This window comes from Plecotus auritus (assembly GCF_963455305.1).
Source record: "Plecotus auritus genome assembly, chromosome: X".
NCBI classification, from domain to species: domain Eukaryota; kingdom Metazoa; phylum Chordata; class Mammalia; order Chiroptera; family Vespertilionidae; genus Plecotus; species Plecotus auritus.
This window is the reverse complement of record NC_137784.1, coordinates 128,989,152-129,009,851: the sequence shown is the minus strand read 5'-3', so window position 1 is coordinate 129,009,851 and position 20,700 is coordinate 128,989,152. Positions and strand designations below refer to the sequence as shown.

Here is a 20,700-nt window from a genome sequence, read left to right as displayed (position 1 = left end):
TGTGGATGACTGACACCACAAATCTGCATTCTGTAGAGAGGGATGTAGGTGATAAGATACTAGTCAGCTTATTCTGAAACTTCTGAGTATTATTCCTTCCAAAAAAGCATAAGGATAAACTTTGTTGTGTTATCAAAAATAGACCAAAAAGTGCTTTGACTATAAGAAGAAACTGTTACATTATCAAAAGTATATATGGTTCCAAATTATTTGGAGGGCTGTCCCAAAAAGAGAGATTGTTCTATTTCATTCCAGAAGGCAGAACTAAGGTAGTCAGTGGGAACTTGAGAGAGGGAGAATTCAGTTTAATCCCTGTATACATTTTTTTTTGATGCTGTGGGACTTCTGGCATGTCAGTAACCCCTGGAGCAATGGCCTTCTCAGCTGATAAATAGGGATAATAGAATACCATGTAGTGCATGAGGTTGTAGTGAGGATTAAACCCAGCAATGTCTAAGGAAGAACTTCACAAAACATTTCAAATACTCATAGTTTTAAAAGATACTTAATCTTTTAAGAGTCCTACTCAGATTTTAAAATAATGGTTAATTTTAGTTTCCTGCTATAACTAGCATTCTTCAGATACATATAGATAAACAATGTAATTTCTAATTGACAGCACAGTTTGAAGAATTTTAAAAATTCTCACCTAAAGAGACATCTGGTATGCCTTATTTCAACCAATGCTTTACTCTCTCTTAATATCAATGGCTTTTTTCTCCACCCCGGGTCTGAAGTCTTGTGGTATGAACTCCAGCACGTTTGTGAAAACTGTCCTTACTTTAATAAAGACAATTGTGACTATTAAAATCTGCATTGTTAATGCACTTAATGTCCAGTATTGTTGGGATTTGGGGAGAGCCCTACAAGGTTGCTAGTAAGACAAAGAGCATGTGAAGTCGAGCCAGGAAAAGAAGATGACACCACACACACTTAAGACACACATACAGTTACATCCCTGAAAACAGAGTATGTTGAGTTAATATATTTATTACAGCAGGTCTGTAGTCATCATTGCCATGAAAAATGTTTCATGAAATTTCACAAAATCCTTTAAGCTATTAGTATTAGCTTTTTTTTCTTTTTATGGAGTGACACTGTTAATTTATGAAATATTTACAGCGTTTAAAAAAAGAAGAGAATGTCTAATAAAATTTCTTATACATATAAAATTTATACATTATACTACTGTTTTTGAGATGTCTTATTTGATAGATCAATTAAACTATGACATAAAATAATTTACAAAGATATATTTAATCTCTCTTATTCATTGAAAACATAACCATATTAGCTATAAATAGTCCTTTACAGATCATTGTAAAACACATTAATTGCTTTCACTCTAGCCTTAACTTTTACAAATATACTTACTAAATTAATTAGTTCAGATATCAAATAGAACTGCATTTGAAATTTCACTTAATACTACAGAAAAAAAACAAACACAAAAACCTGAAAAAGCAAACTGCCAGGTACTTCAAGTAAAAATGTGTAGAATCAGTTTTTATGCACGCTTGGGAGGAGGGGCACCCAACACCATTTGAATAGAAATCAATAAACACAATACTTTGAAGAATACGCTCAACAAATGTACATCTGCAGCTTTTATTTTTTTAAATGATGCTTTAGCAATAGCTCAAACATCCAAGATGGTCAACCCTACGCTTTGGCAGATAAGCTGGTTTGACTAGAGCAACATTTGCGAAAACATTTACCTCAGCAGCATATGACACCCTACATCCTTGCACAGTGCTATCTAAGTGGTTTCCCACAACCTGAAAACGGGTCAGAATTTTAGGCAAGCTCAAGGAAAAACTTAGAAAATAGAACCAGCAAAGTTTTAAAAAATCAAATCATATTTAATTGGGCCCCATCAGTTTTTTTAATATAAAAATATGCTTCTCTTGAAAATTAGGGGAAAACACTTCATATTCCAAAATTTCATCTACACAGCTAGTTCTCCTTAAGTCACCACTTATGATGGTATAAAATTTGGCAATTATTGAAATACCTTGCTTTTGGATAATGCCTCAGTTGAGCTCAGTTTGGTTTTGGCAGTAACACACCTTTCACATCTGCGTTCGTTTTAGATAATCTTAAGCAATGCTTTTAAGCAACCTGAGGAAAATCCATTTCACAAAAACGTTTATCCCCTTTAGTTTAAAATAATGTTGTTGCAATTAAGCCCACAAATTACATATTGTATACATAGCACTTCTAAAGAGGCAAATTAAATTTAAGCTTTATGTTTTTCAAAAACTTCTTTTGAAAGGTATCAGTATTTTTCCCAAACCCCATCTGGGCTCCTTTCTTCTGACTGCCGTGTAGACCCTATAGTTTTCTTGCAATATGTAATCTAGAAGGCACATATTCAAGAGTAAAATTATGTTAGTTCAAGTTCTACATGGGGGCAAATATTTTAATCTACTTTGTACAGAGGCCCCAAATGAAAGTCAACTATTTCCTTTATTCAGAGCTCGAACGCAGCACTGGGCAAGGCTCCCTCTCAGAAGTGCGTTTGCACGTGGGGCAGCATCTGTGAAGGGCTGGAAGGTGAAGTCGAGGGATCAGAAAGCTTGGCAGAGTTGGCGAGCTGCAACTCCTCCAGCCGCTTTATGTATTCGTCGCGCAATGCCAGGAGCTCCATGTAACGCTGCTCCACTGGATTTGGCTGCTGGAGAGAAGCATGAGCCTGAGTTACTGCTTTGTGCCCGCCTCATCACAAAATTTCACCTGCTCCACACATATCTGCTACAGGTCCTGTTTTTTGAATAAGCCTCTAACTGAGGCTCAAAATTTATGCATACTTTCCTTCCATACAGCTTAATTTAAAAATACAGAAACGTACAAATAATAATAAAATGCCACCAAGAAATAACTATGTACACATTTCCTTCCATATGCATCATCATCTTTTTGAAGTTTTTCAACCTAGACACAGCTCCTATCTCCTGTGCTGTCCATCCCCAGTCCTACTGCCCTTTTGCTCCCAGAGGCAACAACTCTTGTCAAGTTGGTAGGTAGAGAATTGTGACACTTTTCCTATAAGTGAATGAATATCCAGAAACAAAATACACTATTATTTTCTATTTTTTGAAAATTCACATCAAAGGTGGTATTCTGTAGTTAGTTATCAATTGACATTTTGACTTGACATTGTGTTTCTGAATTTGATCCTTGAATTCCACTGAATGAATAAACCAGTTTATCTATCCATTCCCACATGAATGGGTAGCTGGCAATTTTCAGTGTTCCCCACTACTACATGCAATGCTCTACTATCCTTGGACATATCTCTTTGTGCACACGTGCAAATGTTTCTTGAAGGAATTTGATCAGGTATGGAACTGCTGGAGAGGCTGGAAGGTATGGTCTCTCTAACTTTACTAGATGCTGCCAAATTGCTCTCTGAGGTGGTGATACGGAACTTAGGCGCCCGCTAGTGAGTTTGGTAGTTCCTGTTGCTCCATATCCTCACTAGAACTTGGGAATAGAAGAGTGTTTGTTTGCCAATTTGAGGAGAGTAACATGGTAGTTTTCTATTGCATTGCTCTGCTCTACTACATTTTTTCATGTGCTATTGCTTATAGTAATAAATGCATGACTGAGAGTCGTGGCTCTGACACCCACTGGCCTTAGTGTGAATCTTGGGTCTGCCTCTTACCAGCTGTGTGACTTAACCTTCTGGGTGCCTCCACTTCCCATCTATCAAGTGGAAATAAAAACAACACGGACCTCACAGGGTTGTTGTGAGAGTGAAGGCAGTCAATACAGTCTGCTTTGCTACAATGCCAAAAACTTTGATTGATAAACAGTGCATTGATGGCTGTATAAAGTGAGAGGTCATGCTGGAACAGGATGATTCTCGCCTGCACGTTAATTTTTAAAACTTTTTTACCCAGATATAAATTACACATTAATGTGCACAAATCTTAAAATGTTGAGCTTAACGAATGTTTACATATGTTGGCAATAATGTAATCACCACCCAGGCCAATGTATGCAATAGAACAGCCCTCGGAAGACACCCTCATCAGCACATTAATGTTCTGAAGTGACCAAGGGCAAGCTTCTGGAAAGCTGAACAATATATGAAGACATTAAGAAAAGTGCTAAAAGTTTACAGACGTGCCTTCCTTTAGTACTAATGGGTACCAGAGCTGTCCTGCTTTCCAATGATATAAGCTATCTACCAAAGCTGTGAACACCAACAAGGAAGCTGTGAAGATGATGCACTAATGAAGACTACACCTTGGATTCGACTGTCAATGCTGAGGGAAATGGTCGGATTAGAAGTAGGTGCCCTCCAGGACCTGCACCTCAGATGAGGGAGCATGAAGCCTAGGGTTTAAGATCATGTATGTATTAGTTTCCTGGGGTTGCTGTAACAAATTAACACAAACTTGGTGGCTTAAAGCAGAAACTTATTTTCTCACAGTTCTGCAAAGCAGAAGCCTGAAATCAGGTGTCAGCAGGGCTGTGTTCTCTCTGGAGGCTCTAGGGGACAATCCTTCCTTGCCTCTTCCAGTTTCTGGTGGTTTTAGGCTTCCTTGGCTTATAGCAGCATCACTCTAATCACTCCTGTTTTCACATGGTGTTCTCCCGTATACATGTTTGTGGCTCAAATCTTTCTCTGCTCTCTCTTCTAAGGATACCTGTCCTTGGATGTAGGGCCTACTCTAAATTCACGAGGATCTCATCTTGAGATCCTTAACTCAATTAAACCTGTAAAGACCCTTTGTCCAAGTGAGGTCACATTCACAGGTTTTGAGTGGACATGTGTTTTGGGGGTCACTATTCACCCCACTACAGATTGCCAAGGAGTGATCAATGGAAGCTAAATGCAAATGCAGCAGACATGTAACTGTGCCCACATCTCTACTGCAATTGTTGCTTTCATTAGAGCTCTGGTTACAAAGGTCTATGGATTTGGACCTAATCCTATTCTTCTTATAAGCTGTGTTCTTTTCTCTGTGACTGCAGAATGTGAGATTTCTCAGAAATGCATATATGATATTAGAATAGAAACTAGAGGCCTGGTGCACGAATTCGTGCACCAGTGGGGTCCCTTGGCCTGGCCTGTGGGATCAGGCCGAAACTGGCTCTCTGACATCCCCGAGGGGTCCCGGATTGTGAGAGGGCACAGGCCAGGCTGAGGCACCCCACCGGTGCATGACTGGGGCTGGGGAGGAATTCGGGAGGTTGGTCAGCCAGGGAGGGACTGCAAGAGGGATCCAGGGCTTGTCCAGCCTGTCTCCCCCAGCAGCAAGCTAACCTACTGGTGGGAGCATCTGCCCCCTGGTGGTCAGTGCATGTCATAGAGAGCGGATGAGCAGACTTAGCATATCATTAGCATATTATGCTTTGATTGGTTGAACGGATGACCAGACAATCGGACACTTAGCATATCAGACTTTTATTATATAGGCTGTTTGGTAGAGTAAGGGCTGTGCAGTGCCTGTTAATATCCTTTGCTTATTTTTCTCTTTATTCATTACACTGAGGTCCAGACACTATTCTAGATGCTCAGGATCCATTTGTTTTTTATAATGTTTCTCTTCCAGCAGAGGGAGACAGATAAATAGCAAATAACAATGATCCTGTGACTTACATAGAACATCCAAGGTGAAGAATACTGTGGGAAAGAAGTAGGGCAGGGTGAGAGGGATGGGGAACAGTGGGGTGCCAGGTACCCTATAGACAGTGGGGTCTGGGGAGCTTCACTGAAGTGGCTCCTGCGGGGAGGGTTAAGGGAGAACAGGGAAGGATGTAGGTGGATATTAGAGTGTCTGAGGATAAGCAAGGAGCCCAGTGTGACTGAAGCAGAGTGTGTGAGAGAGTTGTTGGTGAGAAGGTGAGGGGGTTAGAGAAGGAAGGGGTAAGGCAGGGGTCATATAAGGCCTCAGAAGTCATCATAAGGATGTTAGCTTTGATTTGGGGTGAGATAAGCAGCTACCTGGATGGTTTTGAGTAGAAGAGTGGTGGGATCTGGTGTATATTTTACAAGGACCACTTTGGCTGCTGCATTGAGAACAGAACAGAAGCAAGCAAGGGTAGAAATCAGGGAGTCCAGCAACACATGGCCGAGGGCATGGTGGGAACTGGTGAGAAGTGCTCAGAGGCCATACAGATTTTGAAGGCTGGGGCCCAGCAGGCTCTCCTGACAGACTGGATGTGGAGTATGAGAGAGAAAGGCGTCAAGATGACTATAAGGTCTCTGGCCAGAGTGACTAGGATTGAGTTGCTGAGAACTGAAAGGGGAAGACAGAAGGAGGAGCAGGTTTGGGGGAACATTAGGAGTTTCGGTTTAGACATGTTAAGTGTGATTTGCTAGGGCAGCACCATTTACCATCCAGTCCATTTTTCCCCCTATGCATTATGATACTACCTTCTTACCCTATCAAGTCTCCACTTCCGTGTGTTCTGTTTCTGGGTGCTATTCTGTTTCAAATAAGTCTTGATAAATAGCAGGATAAGCTCTTCCTTAATATCTCCTTCAAAATTACCTTGGCTATTTTTAAAATTTCCCTGTTCCATATGACTATTATGACTATCAGTTTGTTATTGTACCAGTAAGGACAGTTAGACAAGAAAAATAAGTCAGAGTAAAAAAAATCATTTTTGCTGATGACAAGGTTGTGTAATTACAAAACTTGAGAGAGCAAATGGAAAAAAAACTATTAGAAATAAAAAGATAATTCAGTTTTGTAATTGGAACAAAATATATAGAAGTCATTAGCCTACAGGCAAACAAAAATCATTTAGATGATATAAATGTAAGTGTCCAATTGTGATAGCATACAAAAAGACAAAATAATGAAAAATGAAATTTAAACTGAAGTGACTTTAAATACTACATCTCAACTTTTTACTTGGGAAATGAATTATGAAGTAAAGAGTGTGCCAGCTCAGCACAGAAGAGAAGATAGGCAATCCTCTAGGCATGGAAGTATTTTAGGCTTCAAATGATGTTTATATTAATATTCCTTTTCACTTTTCTATCAGAAATGACTTACACACCACACAGGTCAGCCTAATAATATCTGGCTGTCCTTGTTCTCATCCTTGAATTACCACTATGCAAAATGTGAACTTGCCCAGTGCAACCCTACTACATGAGGTGCAGTGGTTCCCCAAATATAATATGAGGTTTACCAGCAGCTGAAGGTTCCCATTTAAGTTTATAATGTGACTAATTTATACTTCTGCTTTCGACATGAGTAATTTCCTTATATTAAATAAAACACCAAATTTGCTTATTGATATCTTGTCAAATGTAAGTACTGGTTTTTCCATCAACTCTGCTAAGTTTTTATGTGGTAGCAAGGGTTGGTGGCTTTTGATTTTAAAAGCACATTAACCCTGCCTTCTTCTAGGTGAACAGCTCATTATAGGGAGGGGCTGTATATGTTTTTGGGTCTGAAAGTACTGATAGCATACCGTAGTGCTGTGAACACTATAGGTACCCAGGAATCGTTTTATTTTTATTTTTAAATATATTTTTATTGATTTCAGAGAGGAAGGGAGATGGAGAGAGAGATAGAAACATCAATGATGAGACAGAATCATGATCGGCTACCTTCTGCATGCCCCACACTAGGGATCAAGTCCGCAACTCGGCATGTACCCTGACCAGGAATCGAACCATGACCTCCTGGTTCATAGGTCAACACTCAACCACTGAGCCACCATGGCTGGGCCAGGAATTGTTTTATACCAACTGGGCCACACAATTGAAAAACAAATTAACTTTTAAGTGGTGAAGTATATTCTTTTAGGTTTATATTATATAATTTTAAAAGTCCTATATGATCAAATTTTAATCTGTTTCTGTATGATATAATGTTCTACATAAAATCATTAAAGTAACCTAATACACTTAATTCATACATTTATTATAATATTTCTCCCTTAGCATAATAATAATAGGCTTATATTCCTGGGTGCTCCCACCAGCCTGGGAGCTCCTTGTATATGAAACCACCTCTTCTTAACCTCTGTGTCCCCCTCTGTGCCTGATGCATGGGAACACTTAGTATTTGGTGGATGAAAATACAAAGTGTCAAAGCACAGAAAGATATGTGTGGAAAAATCTATATTGAAAGGATAAGTTATTTTCTTTTTTGAGTAAATTTCACAGATTATAATATAGACCAATTACTGTCTCAGAACAAAACAAAACCTCTACCAAGGAATACTCAGTGTATCTAGCTCAGTTCTATTTTGCTAAGCTCTTTGAGAACAAGGGAATAGATACATTACAGCAAGTTATCCTATTGATGTCCCTTCCAACTTCCCTTGTCACACAATTATTGTATATTACCTTTATATATTCGGAAATGAATTGCTCTAAATTCCTTGAATTTCAAGAATTTCTCTAAGTAAAAATGGGTGAGGGAAGATTATATAATCTATACAAAAATTGTCAACACTTTCTAATTACCAGTGGTTTAAAAAAAAAGCCACAATAAACACAGAAAAGGCTTAATGCATAGGACAAACAGTGCTCATCTATATAATCTTTTTTAATTAGAAAAGGGACATGTCCTCTGTAACAGCAGTTAAAACCCTGGAAAAAGTCCCATTTCCTCTTTACTTGATATTCCACTCAATAGAGCTACTGCTAAATAAATGTCCTAAACATGCTTCTCAAATCCCAAACTAAACAAGTGAATGTTCTCCAGCCCTGGAATCTGTCACTTTCCAAAAGATTACACATTTCAACCATTACTAAATTGCAAGAGCCTTTCATGCACGCAGCACAGACCTTGCAATGAGAGTGCCTGCTTGAACCAGGCATTTCCCCAATGAGGAGAGAGAGCACAGAATGGCGTGCAGCCAGCTGCCTGAGTGGAATAAACAATCTCAGAGACAGACTGTAGCACTGGGTCCCTGCTGTTGCTGGAAGATTTCTAGCAGGATTAAAGCTGGCACTTATGCAAGACTGGCCTGTGAGAACAGGTAGTCAACCATCCAAACTGCAGGAAAATGTGCAAATCTTTACAAAGAGCAATCACAAATACCGAATATTTATAGCACTTGGAACAAATCACTAAATGGAGGTACTTTTGAGCTTTTACAAACAGGCTGTATTTTCCTTCTGATTTCTGATGAAGTCGGGGTGGGAAAATGGAAAGCCTGAGTGTGTCTTTAATAAAATGTGGCATGTTTTCCAGCAAAAACCATTGTTTCCATTTTTGAATGGTAAATGGCCAATTGAGTGTACTATCCATTGACAGAGCAATTATCTTTATTTCAGAAGTAAAGATCCTCAGGAAAAAGCACTCTGATGTTAGTTGACCTAGTACATACTCCTGAACCAGAGAGTAGGAAATGTTTTCTTTCCTATGATGTATAAAATTTTTCAGTGATTAAAGGAAATCCTTGACTATCAAAACTCAGAAAATTTTGCCCTGGCTGGGTAGGTCAGTGGATTAGAGTATCATCCTGATATACCAAGGTTGCAGGCTTGATCCCTGGTCAGGGCACATACAAGAATCAACCAGTGAATGCATAAATGCATAAACAACAAATTGATATTTCTCTGTCTCTGTCTCTCTCTCATCAATCAATCAATCAATCAATCAATCAAAATAAAATTTAAAAAACCAGAAATTTTCCAGAGCTTTAAATCAGTTTACATTTTAGTGAAAAAAATTATTATTCCCATTGACAAAAGAATGTAAGTTTAACCCCAGTCAAAATAAATGGTTTAGTAAGGAATGAATCCTTCCCTAAATTCTCCAGAGGAAGTGTGGCCCAGTGATACCGATTTCGTATTTCTGGCCTCCAGAACTAGAAGAGAATAAATGTGTTGTTTTAAGCCAAAAAATAAAATAAAAACAATTTTTAATAAAAGTTGCATTTAAAAGCAAGTGTGACTTATTAGTCTGATAATTTCCCCTCATAATATTAAAAACAAACACAAAGTAACATTATCAAAGTCCAGAAGTAATCAATCGACATGACTATCTTTTAACGTCGGTTCATTTACCTGTTGTTTGATTCTGGGGTTCCATCTAATGTAGTAATTCACCCAAAGTTCCAAATGACGCATACTGGCAACTGGATATAAAACTCGATTGATTTCTTTAGTATAGAAGGGATTTTTGAATGTGTCTTTATTACTGTTTATCAGCGACCACAAAGAAACTGTTCTTTCTGTAACTTTCTATAGAGAAAGAGAAAGTAGAAAGCCTAAGTAAAACACACACACAAGCACACAAAACATTTTACAGCCTGTGGCAATACAGCTGAGTACCAACTAGAATCACACATTTACATTATCCCCATAATAGCTCAAAAAGCCTCATGGGCCAGTGAGTACTCCAAAGCCACTTACCGATATTTGTATAGATAATGGCCTAGCTTGAGAGCCACTATTTCTGCCAGAAGATAGAGATGCAGGATGCTATAATATTAAATGCAATTTACTGACCTAAGAAGACTATTACTGGCTATGTAAAACATTTATGAACAGATGGGCAGTATGCTTTTTTAAAAAATTAAGCAGAAAGAAAAATACTCATAAGAACCCACTGACCTTTTTCATTTCTGTATTTGTTAGAACTATGAAATCTTAACCTGTATCCACTTGACAGTAGGCATCTAGATATAAAGTTATTTTAATCAATGACCCAAATGTTTACATCATGCTAACATTAGGATATTTGAAAAAAACCTGGGTAACTGACTTCACTGAATCTTGACTTTTTACTAGTAGTCTGGTGTCCATCATCTCATACAGATATTCACATTTTCATTTTTTTATTATAGATTTTGACCATAAACTAAAGAAAAACCAAAGCTTTGGAAAAATGTAAGCATTAAAATTACCAAAGCTAGAATTTAAAACTCTTACTATTAATCATTCAATAAGAAAGGACCAATAAGCTAAAACTGGAAGCTAAAAAGAACAGCTTGAAATAAGAAACTGAAGAAATTTCTTTAACATACATACTAGATTAATGTGAATGATAATAATGGCAGTGTAATTTGGCCTTTGTTGGAATCCACCTAAAACTTCATCTGTACTTTTCTGATAGCACATGTATATTGCATTGTATTTATTTGCATGCTTGCTTTTGTTTTTAGATATGCACATAGTTTAAAAAGCCAAACCAATCAACAAGGTTTGTTATGGAAACACAAAAAAGTAGCCTATTGCCCCTTTTCCTAGAAGCAACAGTGTTTGATTTTTAAAATCAATTGATTTAATTATTTGGTATTTACCTCCAAATCTCTAAATATCATGCTTTTCTTGCTACCTATTGACTATCCAGTTATAGGCATTAATTATAACACTGACACACTGAGAATGTCTCCCCTCCATCTTGCCACATGCACACACTTTATATCCTGCCTCATACTCCCAATATATAGCCAGCTTTGATCACATCGATGTTTAGTGTTTAGATTCCTATGACAAAGCAAGTGCTGTTGCTAGGTAAGCCACATAGTCACTCATTCTGTGATTTCTTTTCCTGAACATATTTTTTGTTTTCCCTCTATTTAACAACTGTCTATTCTGTTTACTTTTCTTGGCGTTCATCATTAATTCAACCCCAAATTTTCCCTCCAGTCTCAAACTTCTGCCAAGATGCTGCACACCTGGAGCCTCCAGTTTCATCTTCAGAGGAGAGAAAGCGGCACTGGGTGCCCCTACACCTTGTATCCAGCTGTCATCTTGGATATTTTCTGTTTTGCCTTGAGGATCCTTTCTTGACTCTCTCTGTACTGGAGCTCCTGCTTCATGAATTCCATGCAGTCTTCTTTCTTATTTGCATGGAGCACATATCCTAGTAGCTTCCATATAAAGGGTGTGGTGCAGGAAGTAAATCTTTCTTGTTGCCATGCATTTCTAGGAATATCTTTGGTCTACTTTCACATCTGGTTAAGTTTGCTGGCTACAGAATTCTAGGTTGAGACCATTCTCCTTTAAATTTCTGAAAGCTGCCCCGGCCAGTGTGGCTCAGTTGGTTGGACAGCCTCCTGTGCACCAAAAGGTTGCTGGTTCAATTCCCGGTCAGGGCACATGCCTGGGTTGTGGGCTCATTCTCTATTAGGGGGTGTGCAGGAGGCAGCCAATCAATGTTCCACTCTCTCATCAATGTTTCTCTTTTTCCCTCTCCCTCTAAAAATCAATTAAAATATTAAACAAAAAACATTCTGAAGGCAATGTGCCACAGACTTCTAGCTTCCAATACTGCTGTTGAAGAATTCAGTCTTCCTGATTTGTTTGTTTGTTTTGCAAATAACCTATTTTTTTTTTCTTTTTGGAAGCATATCCTTTCTTTTCTTTAGTCCCCGGTGTTCTGAAACTTCACAAAGATGTGCCTTATTTCGGGTCTATTTTTGTCCACTCTGCTTGGGCACTTAGCAAGTTTTTCAATGTGGAAGCTCATGTACTTCAATTCTGGGAAATATTTTCAAGTTATTTCAGTAATTTCCTGCTCTCTGCTTTCGATATTTTCTCTTTGTAGAAGTCCTATTATTTGGATATTGGAACTCCAGGACTGATCTTCTAGTTTTCTTGTGTCCATTTGTTCTCTCTGTCTCTGCATTCTATTTTCTGGGAGATTTCAACTTTATCTTCCAACTCTTCTTCTGAGTTTTAATTTCTGTTGATAGTATGTTTTTGCTTCAAGTTATTTTCTGATGTCTAAATGTCCTTTCCAAATAATATCCTGTTATTATTTTATGGGTTCCTATATTTATATATATTTTCTCTTTCTCAGGATAGTAAATGCTAGCTTCTTGTCTGTTACCCCCTCCCTACATTGTAGGTAGGTATTTTCTCCAAGCTGCTTTCTCTCTGTCTCTTGGTTGTCTGCTACTAGTATTATGTAAGAGTGGAGGAAAGAAGAGTTGACTAGAAGCTCTGAGATCATGAGGCTCGTCAACTTGAGCTTCAATGTGAGGAACCTTAGGTGTTGTTATCTCTTCATGGGTTAGTCAAGTTTCCACAGAGATTCTTTTTTTTAAATTGAGGTGGAGTTCACATACCATAAAAGTCACCATTTGAAAGTCAACAACTGAGTGGCTTTAAGTACGCTCACAATGTTGTGCAATCATCACTTCTACCAAGTTCCAAGGAATTTTCATCATCCCAACTGGAAACTCTATACCCATTAACCAGTCATTTCCCCCATTCTCCCCACCCTCTAGCCCCTGTCAACTACAGATATACTTTCTGGATATTTCATATAAACAGAATCATATAACATGTGGCCTTTTTATGTCTGGCTCCGTTAACTTAGCATAATGTTGTCAAGGTTCATCCATGTTGTAGCATGGATCCAAACTTCATTCCCATTTTGGGCTTAATAAGATTCCATTGTGTGTTTATTTATTCAGCAGCTGATGGATATTAGGGTTGTTTCCACCTTTTAGCTATTATTAGTTGTGCTACTATGAACATTTATGCACAAGTTTTTGTTTCAACCCCTATCTTGGGTATATACCTAGCAATGGAATTGGTAGGTCATATGCAAATTCTATATTTAGCTTTCTGAGGGCCCACCAGACTGTTTCCCACAGTTGCTGCACCATTTTATACCTCCACCAGCAATGCCAATCTTTCCAACAGAGAAACTTCTTTCATGCTCCCACCTGGAAAATAAGGGCCTGCTGCCATAATGCTGGGAGTCAGTAGAGGAAGTGAGCTGGGGCTCTCACAAGTCAGCTCATCTCCATTCACATCACTGATGACTCTGGTCCCGGCCCAGAAACCCACTCATACCCTCTCACAAAGAAATCTCTGAGTCCTTAGCTCCACAGAGTGGTAGAGGGACCTGGGGAAGCTAACTGTTTATTCTAAACAGATCTCCAGGTTATCTTATTCTTCCCCTTTCATCCTGCACACCTGGTACACCTTTTCCCCAGAACCCCTGAGTCATCTGGAGTTTCTGCATTGTAAAATGGACTGGTTCTTGACTTCCCTGATGCTGGTTTGAGATACGGTATTTTCAAACTAAGTATTTACCACTTATCTAATAGCTTTCCAGCTTCCAAAAGTTTGCTACTATGTATCCTTTATCATTTTTCCTGCTCTTGTGGGTTTATGCCTTTAAAAAAATTCCCTTTACTGATATTTTTATGGCTTTTTGGGAAGGAGACCTTGCATATCTATAAAGTTATTCCACTCCCTGAAGGCAAAGTCAATGTCTTACCCCATACAGTACATACCAGATACTCAACAAACCCTGGTTGAACTGAAAACACCCAAGCTTGAGGTAAAAAATGAGAAACTTTGCACTTACCATAAACCAAGTTACCAAATTCTTTGTATTTCATGGCTCACTAGACACGTGTAACTAAAAAGATTAGCATTTTTCACTCACCTGTCTTTCTCTAGCGGATTCACAGTTGTATAAGAAAGTACCAAATCGGCAACTATATAGATGATCCAAAATTGTCATCAAAAATCGCTCATTGAATTCAAAAGCTGTAGGGAACTAGACAAAAACAAGCAAGCAAACAAAGCATGAAAACTCGTACTGACCTTTTATAAAACTGAAAAGAGATTCATAAACTTTACTACACTTTGCCTTCCAGGAAGGACAGCAGAGGCTGCAATCCGCATATGCCCATTCTCATTTATTGGTGATTTGCAGAGGACTGAAGAGTTTAAATAAGGGTCAAGTAAAGGAATAAAGAGGAAAACAAGCTGATTTTCTGGGTTCTCCTGAGTGTATAGAATATATCCGACGGTTTAATTATTTAAAGTATTATAAGTTATCAGATGGCAGTATACATGGACGGAAAAGATAAATTGGTATTGTCAATTCCATTGTTCCTTCATTAGTAGAGTTAATACACCTAAATATTGAATTTTAAAACTTTATTATGGAAAATCCCAGACATATAAATAGTAGTGAGAATAAAAAAGGGAAATTCATGTGTCCATTACCCGGCTTTAACAATTATTCGCACATAGCCAAACTGGTTGCAGCTCTTTTTGCTGCTCTGTTTTATTTGGATGCAAATCCCATGTATCAAAATATTGAAACATTAAATTGAATGTATTTTTATCGTATATATCCCTTACCTGTTTTGACATTTGCCATACACAATCAATAAACTGGAGAAAAATAGGAGATCGGTCAGCATCTGCATGATTTTTATCACCATGACCTATTCTCTGAAATAAATTGGTGGAGATGATTTGATGAAGATTAATTTATAGGTACAAAACCAAGAAAGCACATAACTCACAAAATGTGACAATACAACTTAGTGATCTCCTTTCTAAATTCCAAGTCTCTATTAGAGAGTTAATAGTATATTTTCCTTGGGAATATAGAAAACAGTATAAGATTTTGAGATAATGAAAATTAAGTATACAAACTTTCATAAAATAGCAATACAAATTGGCAAAGTATCATCATATATGAATTTTACAACTCTTTCATCTGATTAGAATTTTGTCCAAGTCCTGGGCAGCTGCAGGAAGACTGGATTGGATTATCTAGCAGAATATGTTACCTGTTGCTAAGGGACCAGTCCTAAAATTTCAGGACTTAAAACCATACACAAAAGGGTGTGATTATTATAATTAAAAGTAAGTTTTTTTCTCTCTTAAAAACAAGACAAAACCTAACCATTTACTCATTTTCTAAACAATGATTCTTTTTACTTAAAAATGTTATTCACACTACTTATGAAATTTGGGTGAAGGATAAAAGGTTACATAGCAGTGTTTCTGAGTATCATTTGGGGAGCTGTGAAAAATGCTTATTCAAAGGGTGTCTAGAAACAAGACCTGGTAATAGGAATTTTAATACCTTCTCTCGATTTAAAAAATGTGCATCAGAGAAAAATAATGACAAAAGCCTTAACTGAAAGTCTAGTATTTCTTTTTTTTAAATATATTTTATTGATTTTTTACAGAGAGGAAGGGAGAGGGAGAGAGAGTTAGAAACATCGATGAGAGAGAATCATCTATCAGCTGCCTCCTGCACACCCCCTACTGGGGATGTGCCTGCAACCAAGGTATATGCCCTTGACCGAAATCGAACCTGGGACCCTTGAGTCTGCAGGCCGACGCTCTATCCACTGAGCCAAACTGGTTAGGGCTGAAAGTCTAGTACTTCTATAAAATATATTTGACTCTAATAGTTATAATATTAGTTGAAAAAGAATTGTCATCCTATTTTCTTTCTTTTCTGCAATTTCAATTTAAACATTTCCATGCAGACTCTTTGTATTACTTTCAATTGAAACTTAATGGTGCAAATGGATAAACATGTCTCCTAAAGAGACTTTCTAGCCCAAGGCATCACCCATTTTCAAACCTGTAAATGTTGTTTATTACACTCCTCAGATTTCCTTTTTAAGAGTGAAGATATGATTTAACAACTAGTTTTTAAATGCCAAATGGCAGTGACCTGACATTTAAAAAACAGCTTTAGTGTTTACTTACAGATGCAAATTTATGTCCAAAACTTATCCATTCTTTTTGTACCAATATTTCAAACCCTTCGATGCTCCGATAGAAGCTGTCCAACATCAGCATGGCCAGAGACGTCAGCTGGGCAGTCCTGTCCCATCCATCACTGCAGTGCACGAGCACAGAGCTCCTCCCTGAAGAAACTTTGTCTGCTACTTGAATGGCTCCTGTCAAAATAAGCTGGCAAAGAAACACATGCAAGTCAGTAGGTAGCTGCAAAGTATGGCTTCAATTTGAAATGATAGTTTTTAACCCTAGAGAAAGTCCTATTTTAAAATATTATTAATATCTAGAACAGAAAGAGTCCTGAAAAATGGAAAATGAGGAGCTGTGGGATCTGTGTTCTTCTATAGAAACTGCATTCAAATGCAACTTGGTATTAAAACAAACACAGTCAAACTGCATTTCAAACACCTAATCATATATGCAACTGTATTAGTTGGCTGGGGCTGTCATAACAAAGTACCACGGACTGGGACTTAAAAAACAGACATTATTATCTCCCAGAGGCTGGAATCTAAGATCAAGCTCTTGGCAGGGCCATGGTCCCTCTGAAGGTTTCAAGGGATAACCTGCTCCAGGCCTGTCTCCTAGCTTTTGTTAGCTCCTTGGCTTGTGGCAGTTTAATTCCAATCTTCAGATGGTGTTCTCCCTGTGCATGTGTCTCTGTCCAAATTTCTGCTTTTCACAAGGACTTTGGTCTTACTGGATTTGGGGCCATGCTACTCAATTATAACCACATCTGATCTAATCATACCTGCAATGACCTGAATTCCAAATAAGGTCACACTCTAAGGTACTAGAGGTCAGGACTTCAACATATGAATTTTGGGAGGAACACAATTAAACTGATAACAGTGATCATATTAGAAAAATCAGTGGCCCAATAGGTCCAGTCAGGACCTTAAAGGCCTGATGCAATGGAAATCACCTTTTAGCATATACCTGATCCAGTTTCCTAATATTGACATATAATAGTATGGTCTGTTTGTCACAAATAATAAATCAATGTTGATACATTAACATGTTAATAAACTTATTAACTTATTTTTTTAATAAAGTCCATACTTTATTCAGATTTTCTTACTTTTTACCTAATGTCATTTTTGTAATCCAGGATGCCACATTGCATTTAGCTGTCACAAGTAATATTTTTGCAACTTATTTTTGAGGATGATAAATTAAGAAAAAATGAATGATAGGTGAGATAAAAACACGATTCCTATTGAGTTGGAAAATAAAATTTCACTAGAAAACTATTTTAATAATTCACATATTTAAAGTAGGCATGCAGAGTCAAATCTCTGTGATGTTTTGTATGCCTGTGGACTTTGGTGACATAAATAATGTGTGAAGCAAGTTTTTATGATCAAGGAATCTAATTTATTGAATTTTATTATTGAAAGTTGAAACTTAACATGTATGAACAAAAACAATTAAAATATACTCTTTTCATGGAAAAAATAAAGTAGGCTTTTTGCTTATTTATAGAAATGGCAGTGTTAGCTCCCTTAGATAGCTTCAAGTACTTTTAAAAGAATGAAGGTTTTTGAAGTCTTTATGCAGAGAAAAGATTGAATATAATAAAGCACAAAATTTATTCTTTAAAATTAGTCAATTAGATATTGGTTTCAATACAAACAATCTCTCTGTAGGCCCTTGAGGGTCATACCAAGTAGTGGTTAAACTGGCTACTTCTAAATAAACCTGAGTGAAAGACTCAACTACTTATTATTGACGAGATGGAAAATGACATCTCTGAAGACGCTAAAAATATTGTGGAGGTGATGTTGTGAAATATTTAATTTAGGTAAGCAAATGATAAGGAAATACCATACAATACTGTCAAATGCAGAACCCTATATTACAAATATTTCTTCTTTCACTGTTTAATATTTTTAAATTTAAGGATTAAAAATTCTTGTTTCACTAAACAATCACTTATTTTTTTACAAATATACTTGCCTTGATATGTTCTAACCAATGAGTCGACTCCAAACTGGACAACCAGTGAGATTCTTCCACATTAGGATAAACAATGTCTTTGACTTTTTTTAAAGATTCCCGCATAACATGAATGTTATGAATGTCTAAGAAGAAAAGCTCGGTGTTATGATATGCATCATCACTTTCATATCCTCCTCCTGTTGCCTAAGAAACAAGATATACACATAGTCAGTTGTGTTTTCTATTTCTTTTTTTCTAATTTATTTTTCAATTACAGTTTATATTCAATAATGTTTTTATTAGTTTCAAGTGAACAGCACAATGAATAATCATATACTTTACAAAGTGTTCCCCTCAATATTTCTAGTACTCACCTGGCACCATACATAGTTATTATAATACTAGAGGCCCAGTGCATGAAAATTCATGCACTGGAGGGGGGAGTCCCTCGGCCTGGCCTGGCCTGGCCCCCCTCACAGTCTGGGAGCCCTCAAGGGCGGGAGGCGACCTGGCGATCAGGGGAAGGCGATGCCCCCATCACACCTCTGCTGCTGCCACTGCCGGCAGCACAAGCCTCAGCAGGCCCTGGTTACCTGAGCCTCAGGCGGCCCTGGGCAGCTGGGCAGCCACCATCTGAGGCTTGCCTGCACCTTGGGCTGGCTCTGGGTGGCTGGGGGGCTGAGGGGACTGGGGAACTCCAGAGGCAAGTGTGCGGAGCAGCCGGACCTGCCTGGAGATGGGCCCGGCTGTGCCACGCACCTGGTGGGGCTGAGGGGACTGGGCACCGCCAACTTAGTAGTTGTGGGCGCCACTATCTTTGAGGGTGTGGCAGTCAATTAGCATATTCCCTCCTTATTGGCTGTGGGCGCCACCATCTTTGCGATGGCTTGATGGTCAATTAGCATATTCCATCTTTATTAGATAGAATTATTGACTATATTCCCTACATTGTACTTTACATCCCTGTGACTATTTTGTAACTACCAATTTGTGCTTCTTAATCCCTTCACCTTTTTCACACAATCCCTACGCCCTCCCTTCCCTCTGGTAACCATCAGTTTGTTCTCTGTGTCTATTAGTCTGTTTCAATTTTGTTTATTTTGTTCTTTAGATTCCACATATAAGTGAAATCATATTGTATCTGTCCTTCTCTGATGGACTTACATCAGTTAGCATAATACTCTCTCTATGCCCATCCATGCTGTAGCCGATGGTAAAATTTCATTCTATTTTATGGCCAAGTAATATTCCACTGTATATATGTACCACAATATTTTTATCCACTCATCTATTGATGGGAAGTTGGGTTATTTCCATATCTTGGTGATTGTAATCAATGCTCAATGAACACTGGGGTGCACATATTCTTTCAAATTAATGTTTTGGGTTTCTTCAGATATATATCCAGAAGTATAAAACTGGGTCATGAGGCAATTCTATTTTTAATTTTTTGGGGACCCTCCATACTGCTTTCCACAGTGGCTGCACCAGTCTGCACTCTCAGAAACAGTGCAAGAGGGTTCCCTTTTCTCCACATCCTTGCCAACACTTGTTTGTTAATTTACTGATGATAACCATTTTGACAGGTATGAGGTGACATCCCATTGTGATTTTAATTTTCATTTCTCTGATGATTAGTGATGTTGAACATTTTCTCATGTCTATTGATTGGCCTCTTTGGAGAAGTGTCTATTTAGGTCCTCTGCCCTTCCTATCTAATAAAAGAGAAACATGCAAATTGACCGTACCTCTGCTACGCCCACAAGCCACGCCCACCAGCCAATCAGGAGCAAGTATACAAATTAACCCAACAAATATGGCAGTGGCCACAGAGCTGGAGAGAGCAGGAGGCTTGGGTTGCCCCTGGAGATGGAGGAATCCAAGCTTTCCACCTGCACTGGCCGGCCCTGGCCTCCACTCAAGGCTACAAAGTTTCAATTATAGAAGATAAATAAATCCCAACAGAAATGGCGGCAGCCACGGAGCTGGAGCCCGCTGGAGGCTTGGGTTGCCCCTGGAGATGGAGGAATCCAAGCTTTCCACCTGCACTGGCCGGCCCTGGCCTCCACTCAAGGCTACAAAGTTTCAATTATTGAAGATAAATAAATCCCAACAAAAATGGCGGCAGCCATGGAGCTGGAGCCAGCCGGACACTTGGGTTGCCCCTAGTGATTGAGGAAGCCAAGCTTTCCGCCCGCCCTGGCCAGCCCTGGCCTCTGCTCAAGGCTACAAAGTTTTAATTACAGAAGATAAATAAATCCCAGATACCAGGGCCTCCACTTGGGTCACCAGGGGGCGTG

General features: G+C 38.4%; 1 protein-coding gene across 6 annotated transcripts in view; it reads right to left on the bottom strand.

Moving 5' to 3' along the window:
- Window positions 1-936: 936 nt before the first annotated feature.
- MTM1 (myotubularin 1) overlaps window positions 937-20,700 on the bottom strand; it is a 109,874-nt gene continuing 90,110 nt past the window's right edge. For 4 of the 6 annotated variants that reach the window (XM_080652190.1, XM_080652192.1, XM_080652189.1 and 1 more), the window contains 6 exons: window positions 18,419-18,604; window positions 16,427-16,633; window positions 15,053-15,145; window positions 14,346-14,459; window positions 9,998-10,174; window positions 937-2,677 (listed from right to left, as the gene is read on the bottom strand). In XM_080652190.1, the coding sequence (XP_080508316.1) occupies window positions 2,510-2,677; window positions 9,998-10,174; window positions 14,346-14,459; window positions 15,053-15,145; window positions 16,427-16,633; window positions 18,419-18,604 (945 nt within the window). In that variant the 3' untranslated portion in view covers window positions 937-2,509. The remainder of the gene's footprint in view (window positions 2,678-9,997; window positions 10,175-14,345; window positions 14,460-15,052; window positions 15,146-16,426; window positions 16,634-18,418; window positions 18,605-20,700) is intronic. The other 2 variants (XM_080652191.1, XM_080652194.1) reach the window with 1 other exon arrangement.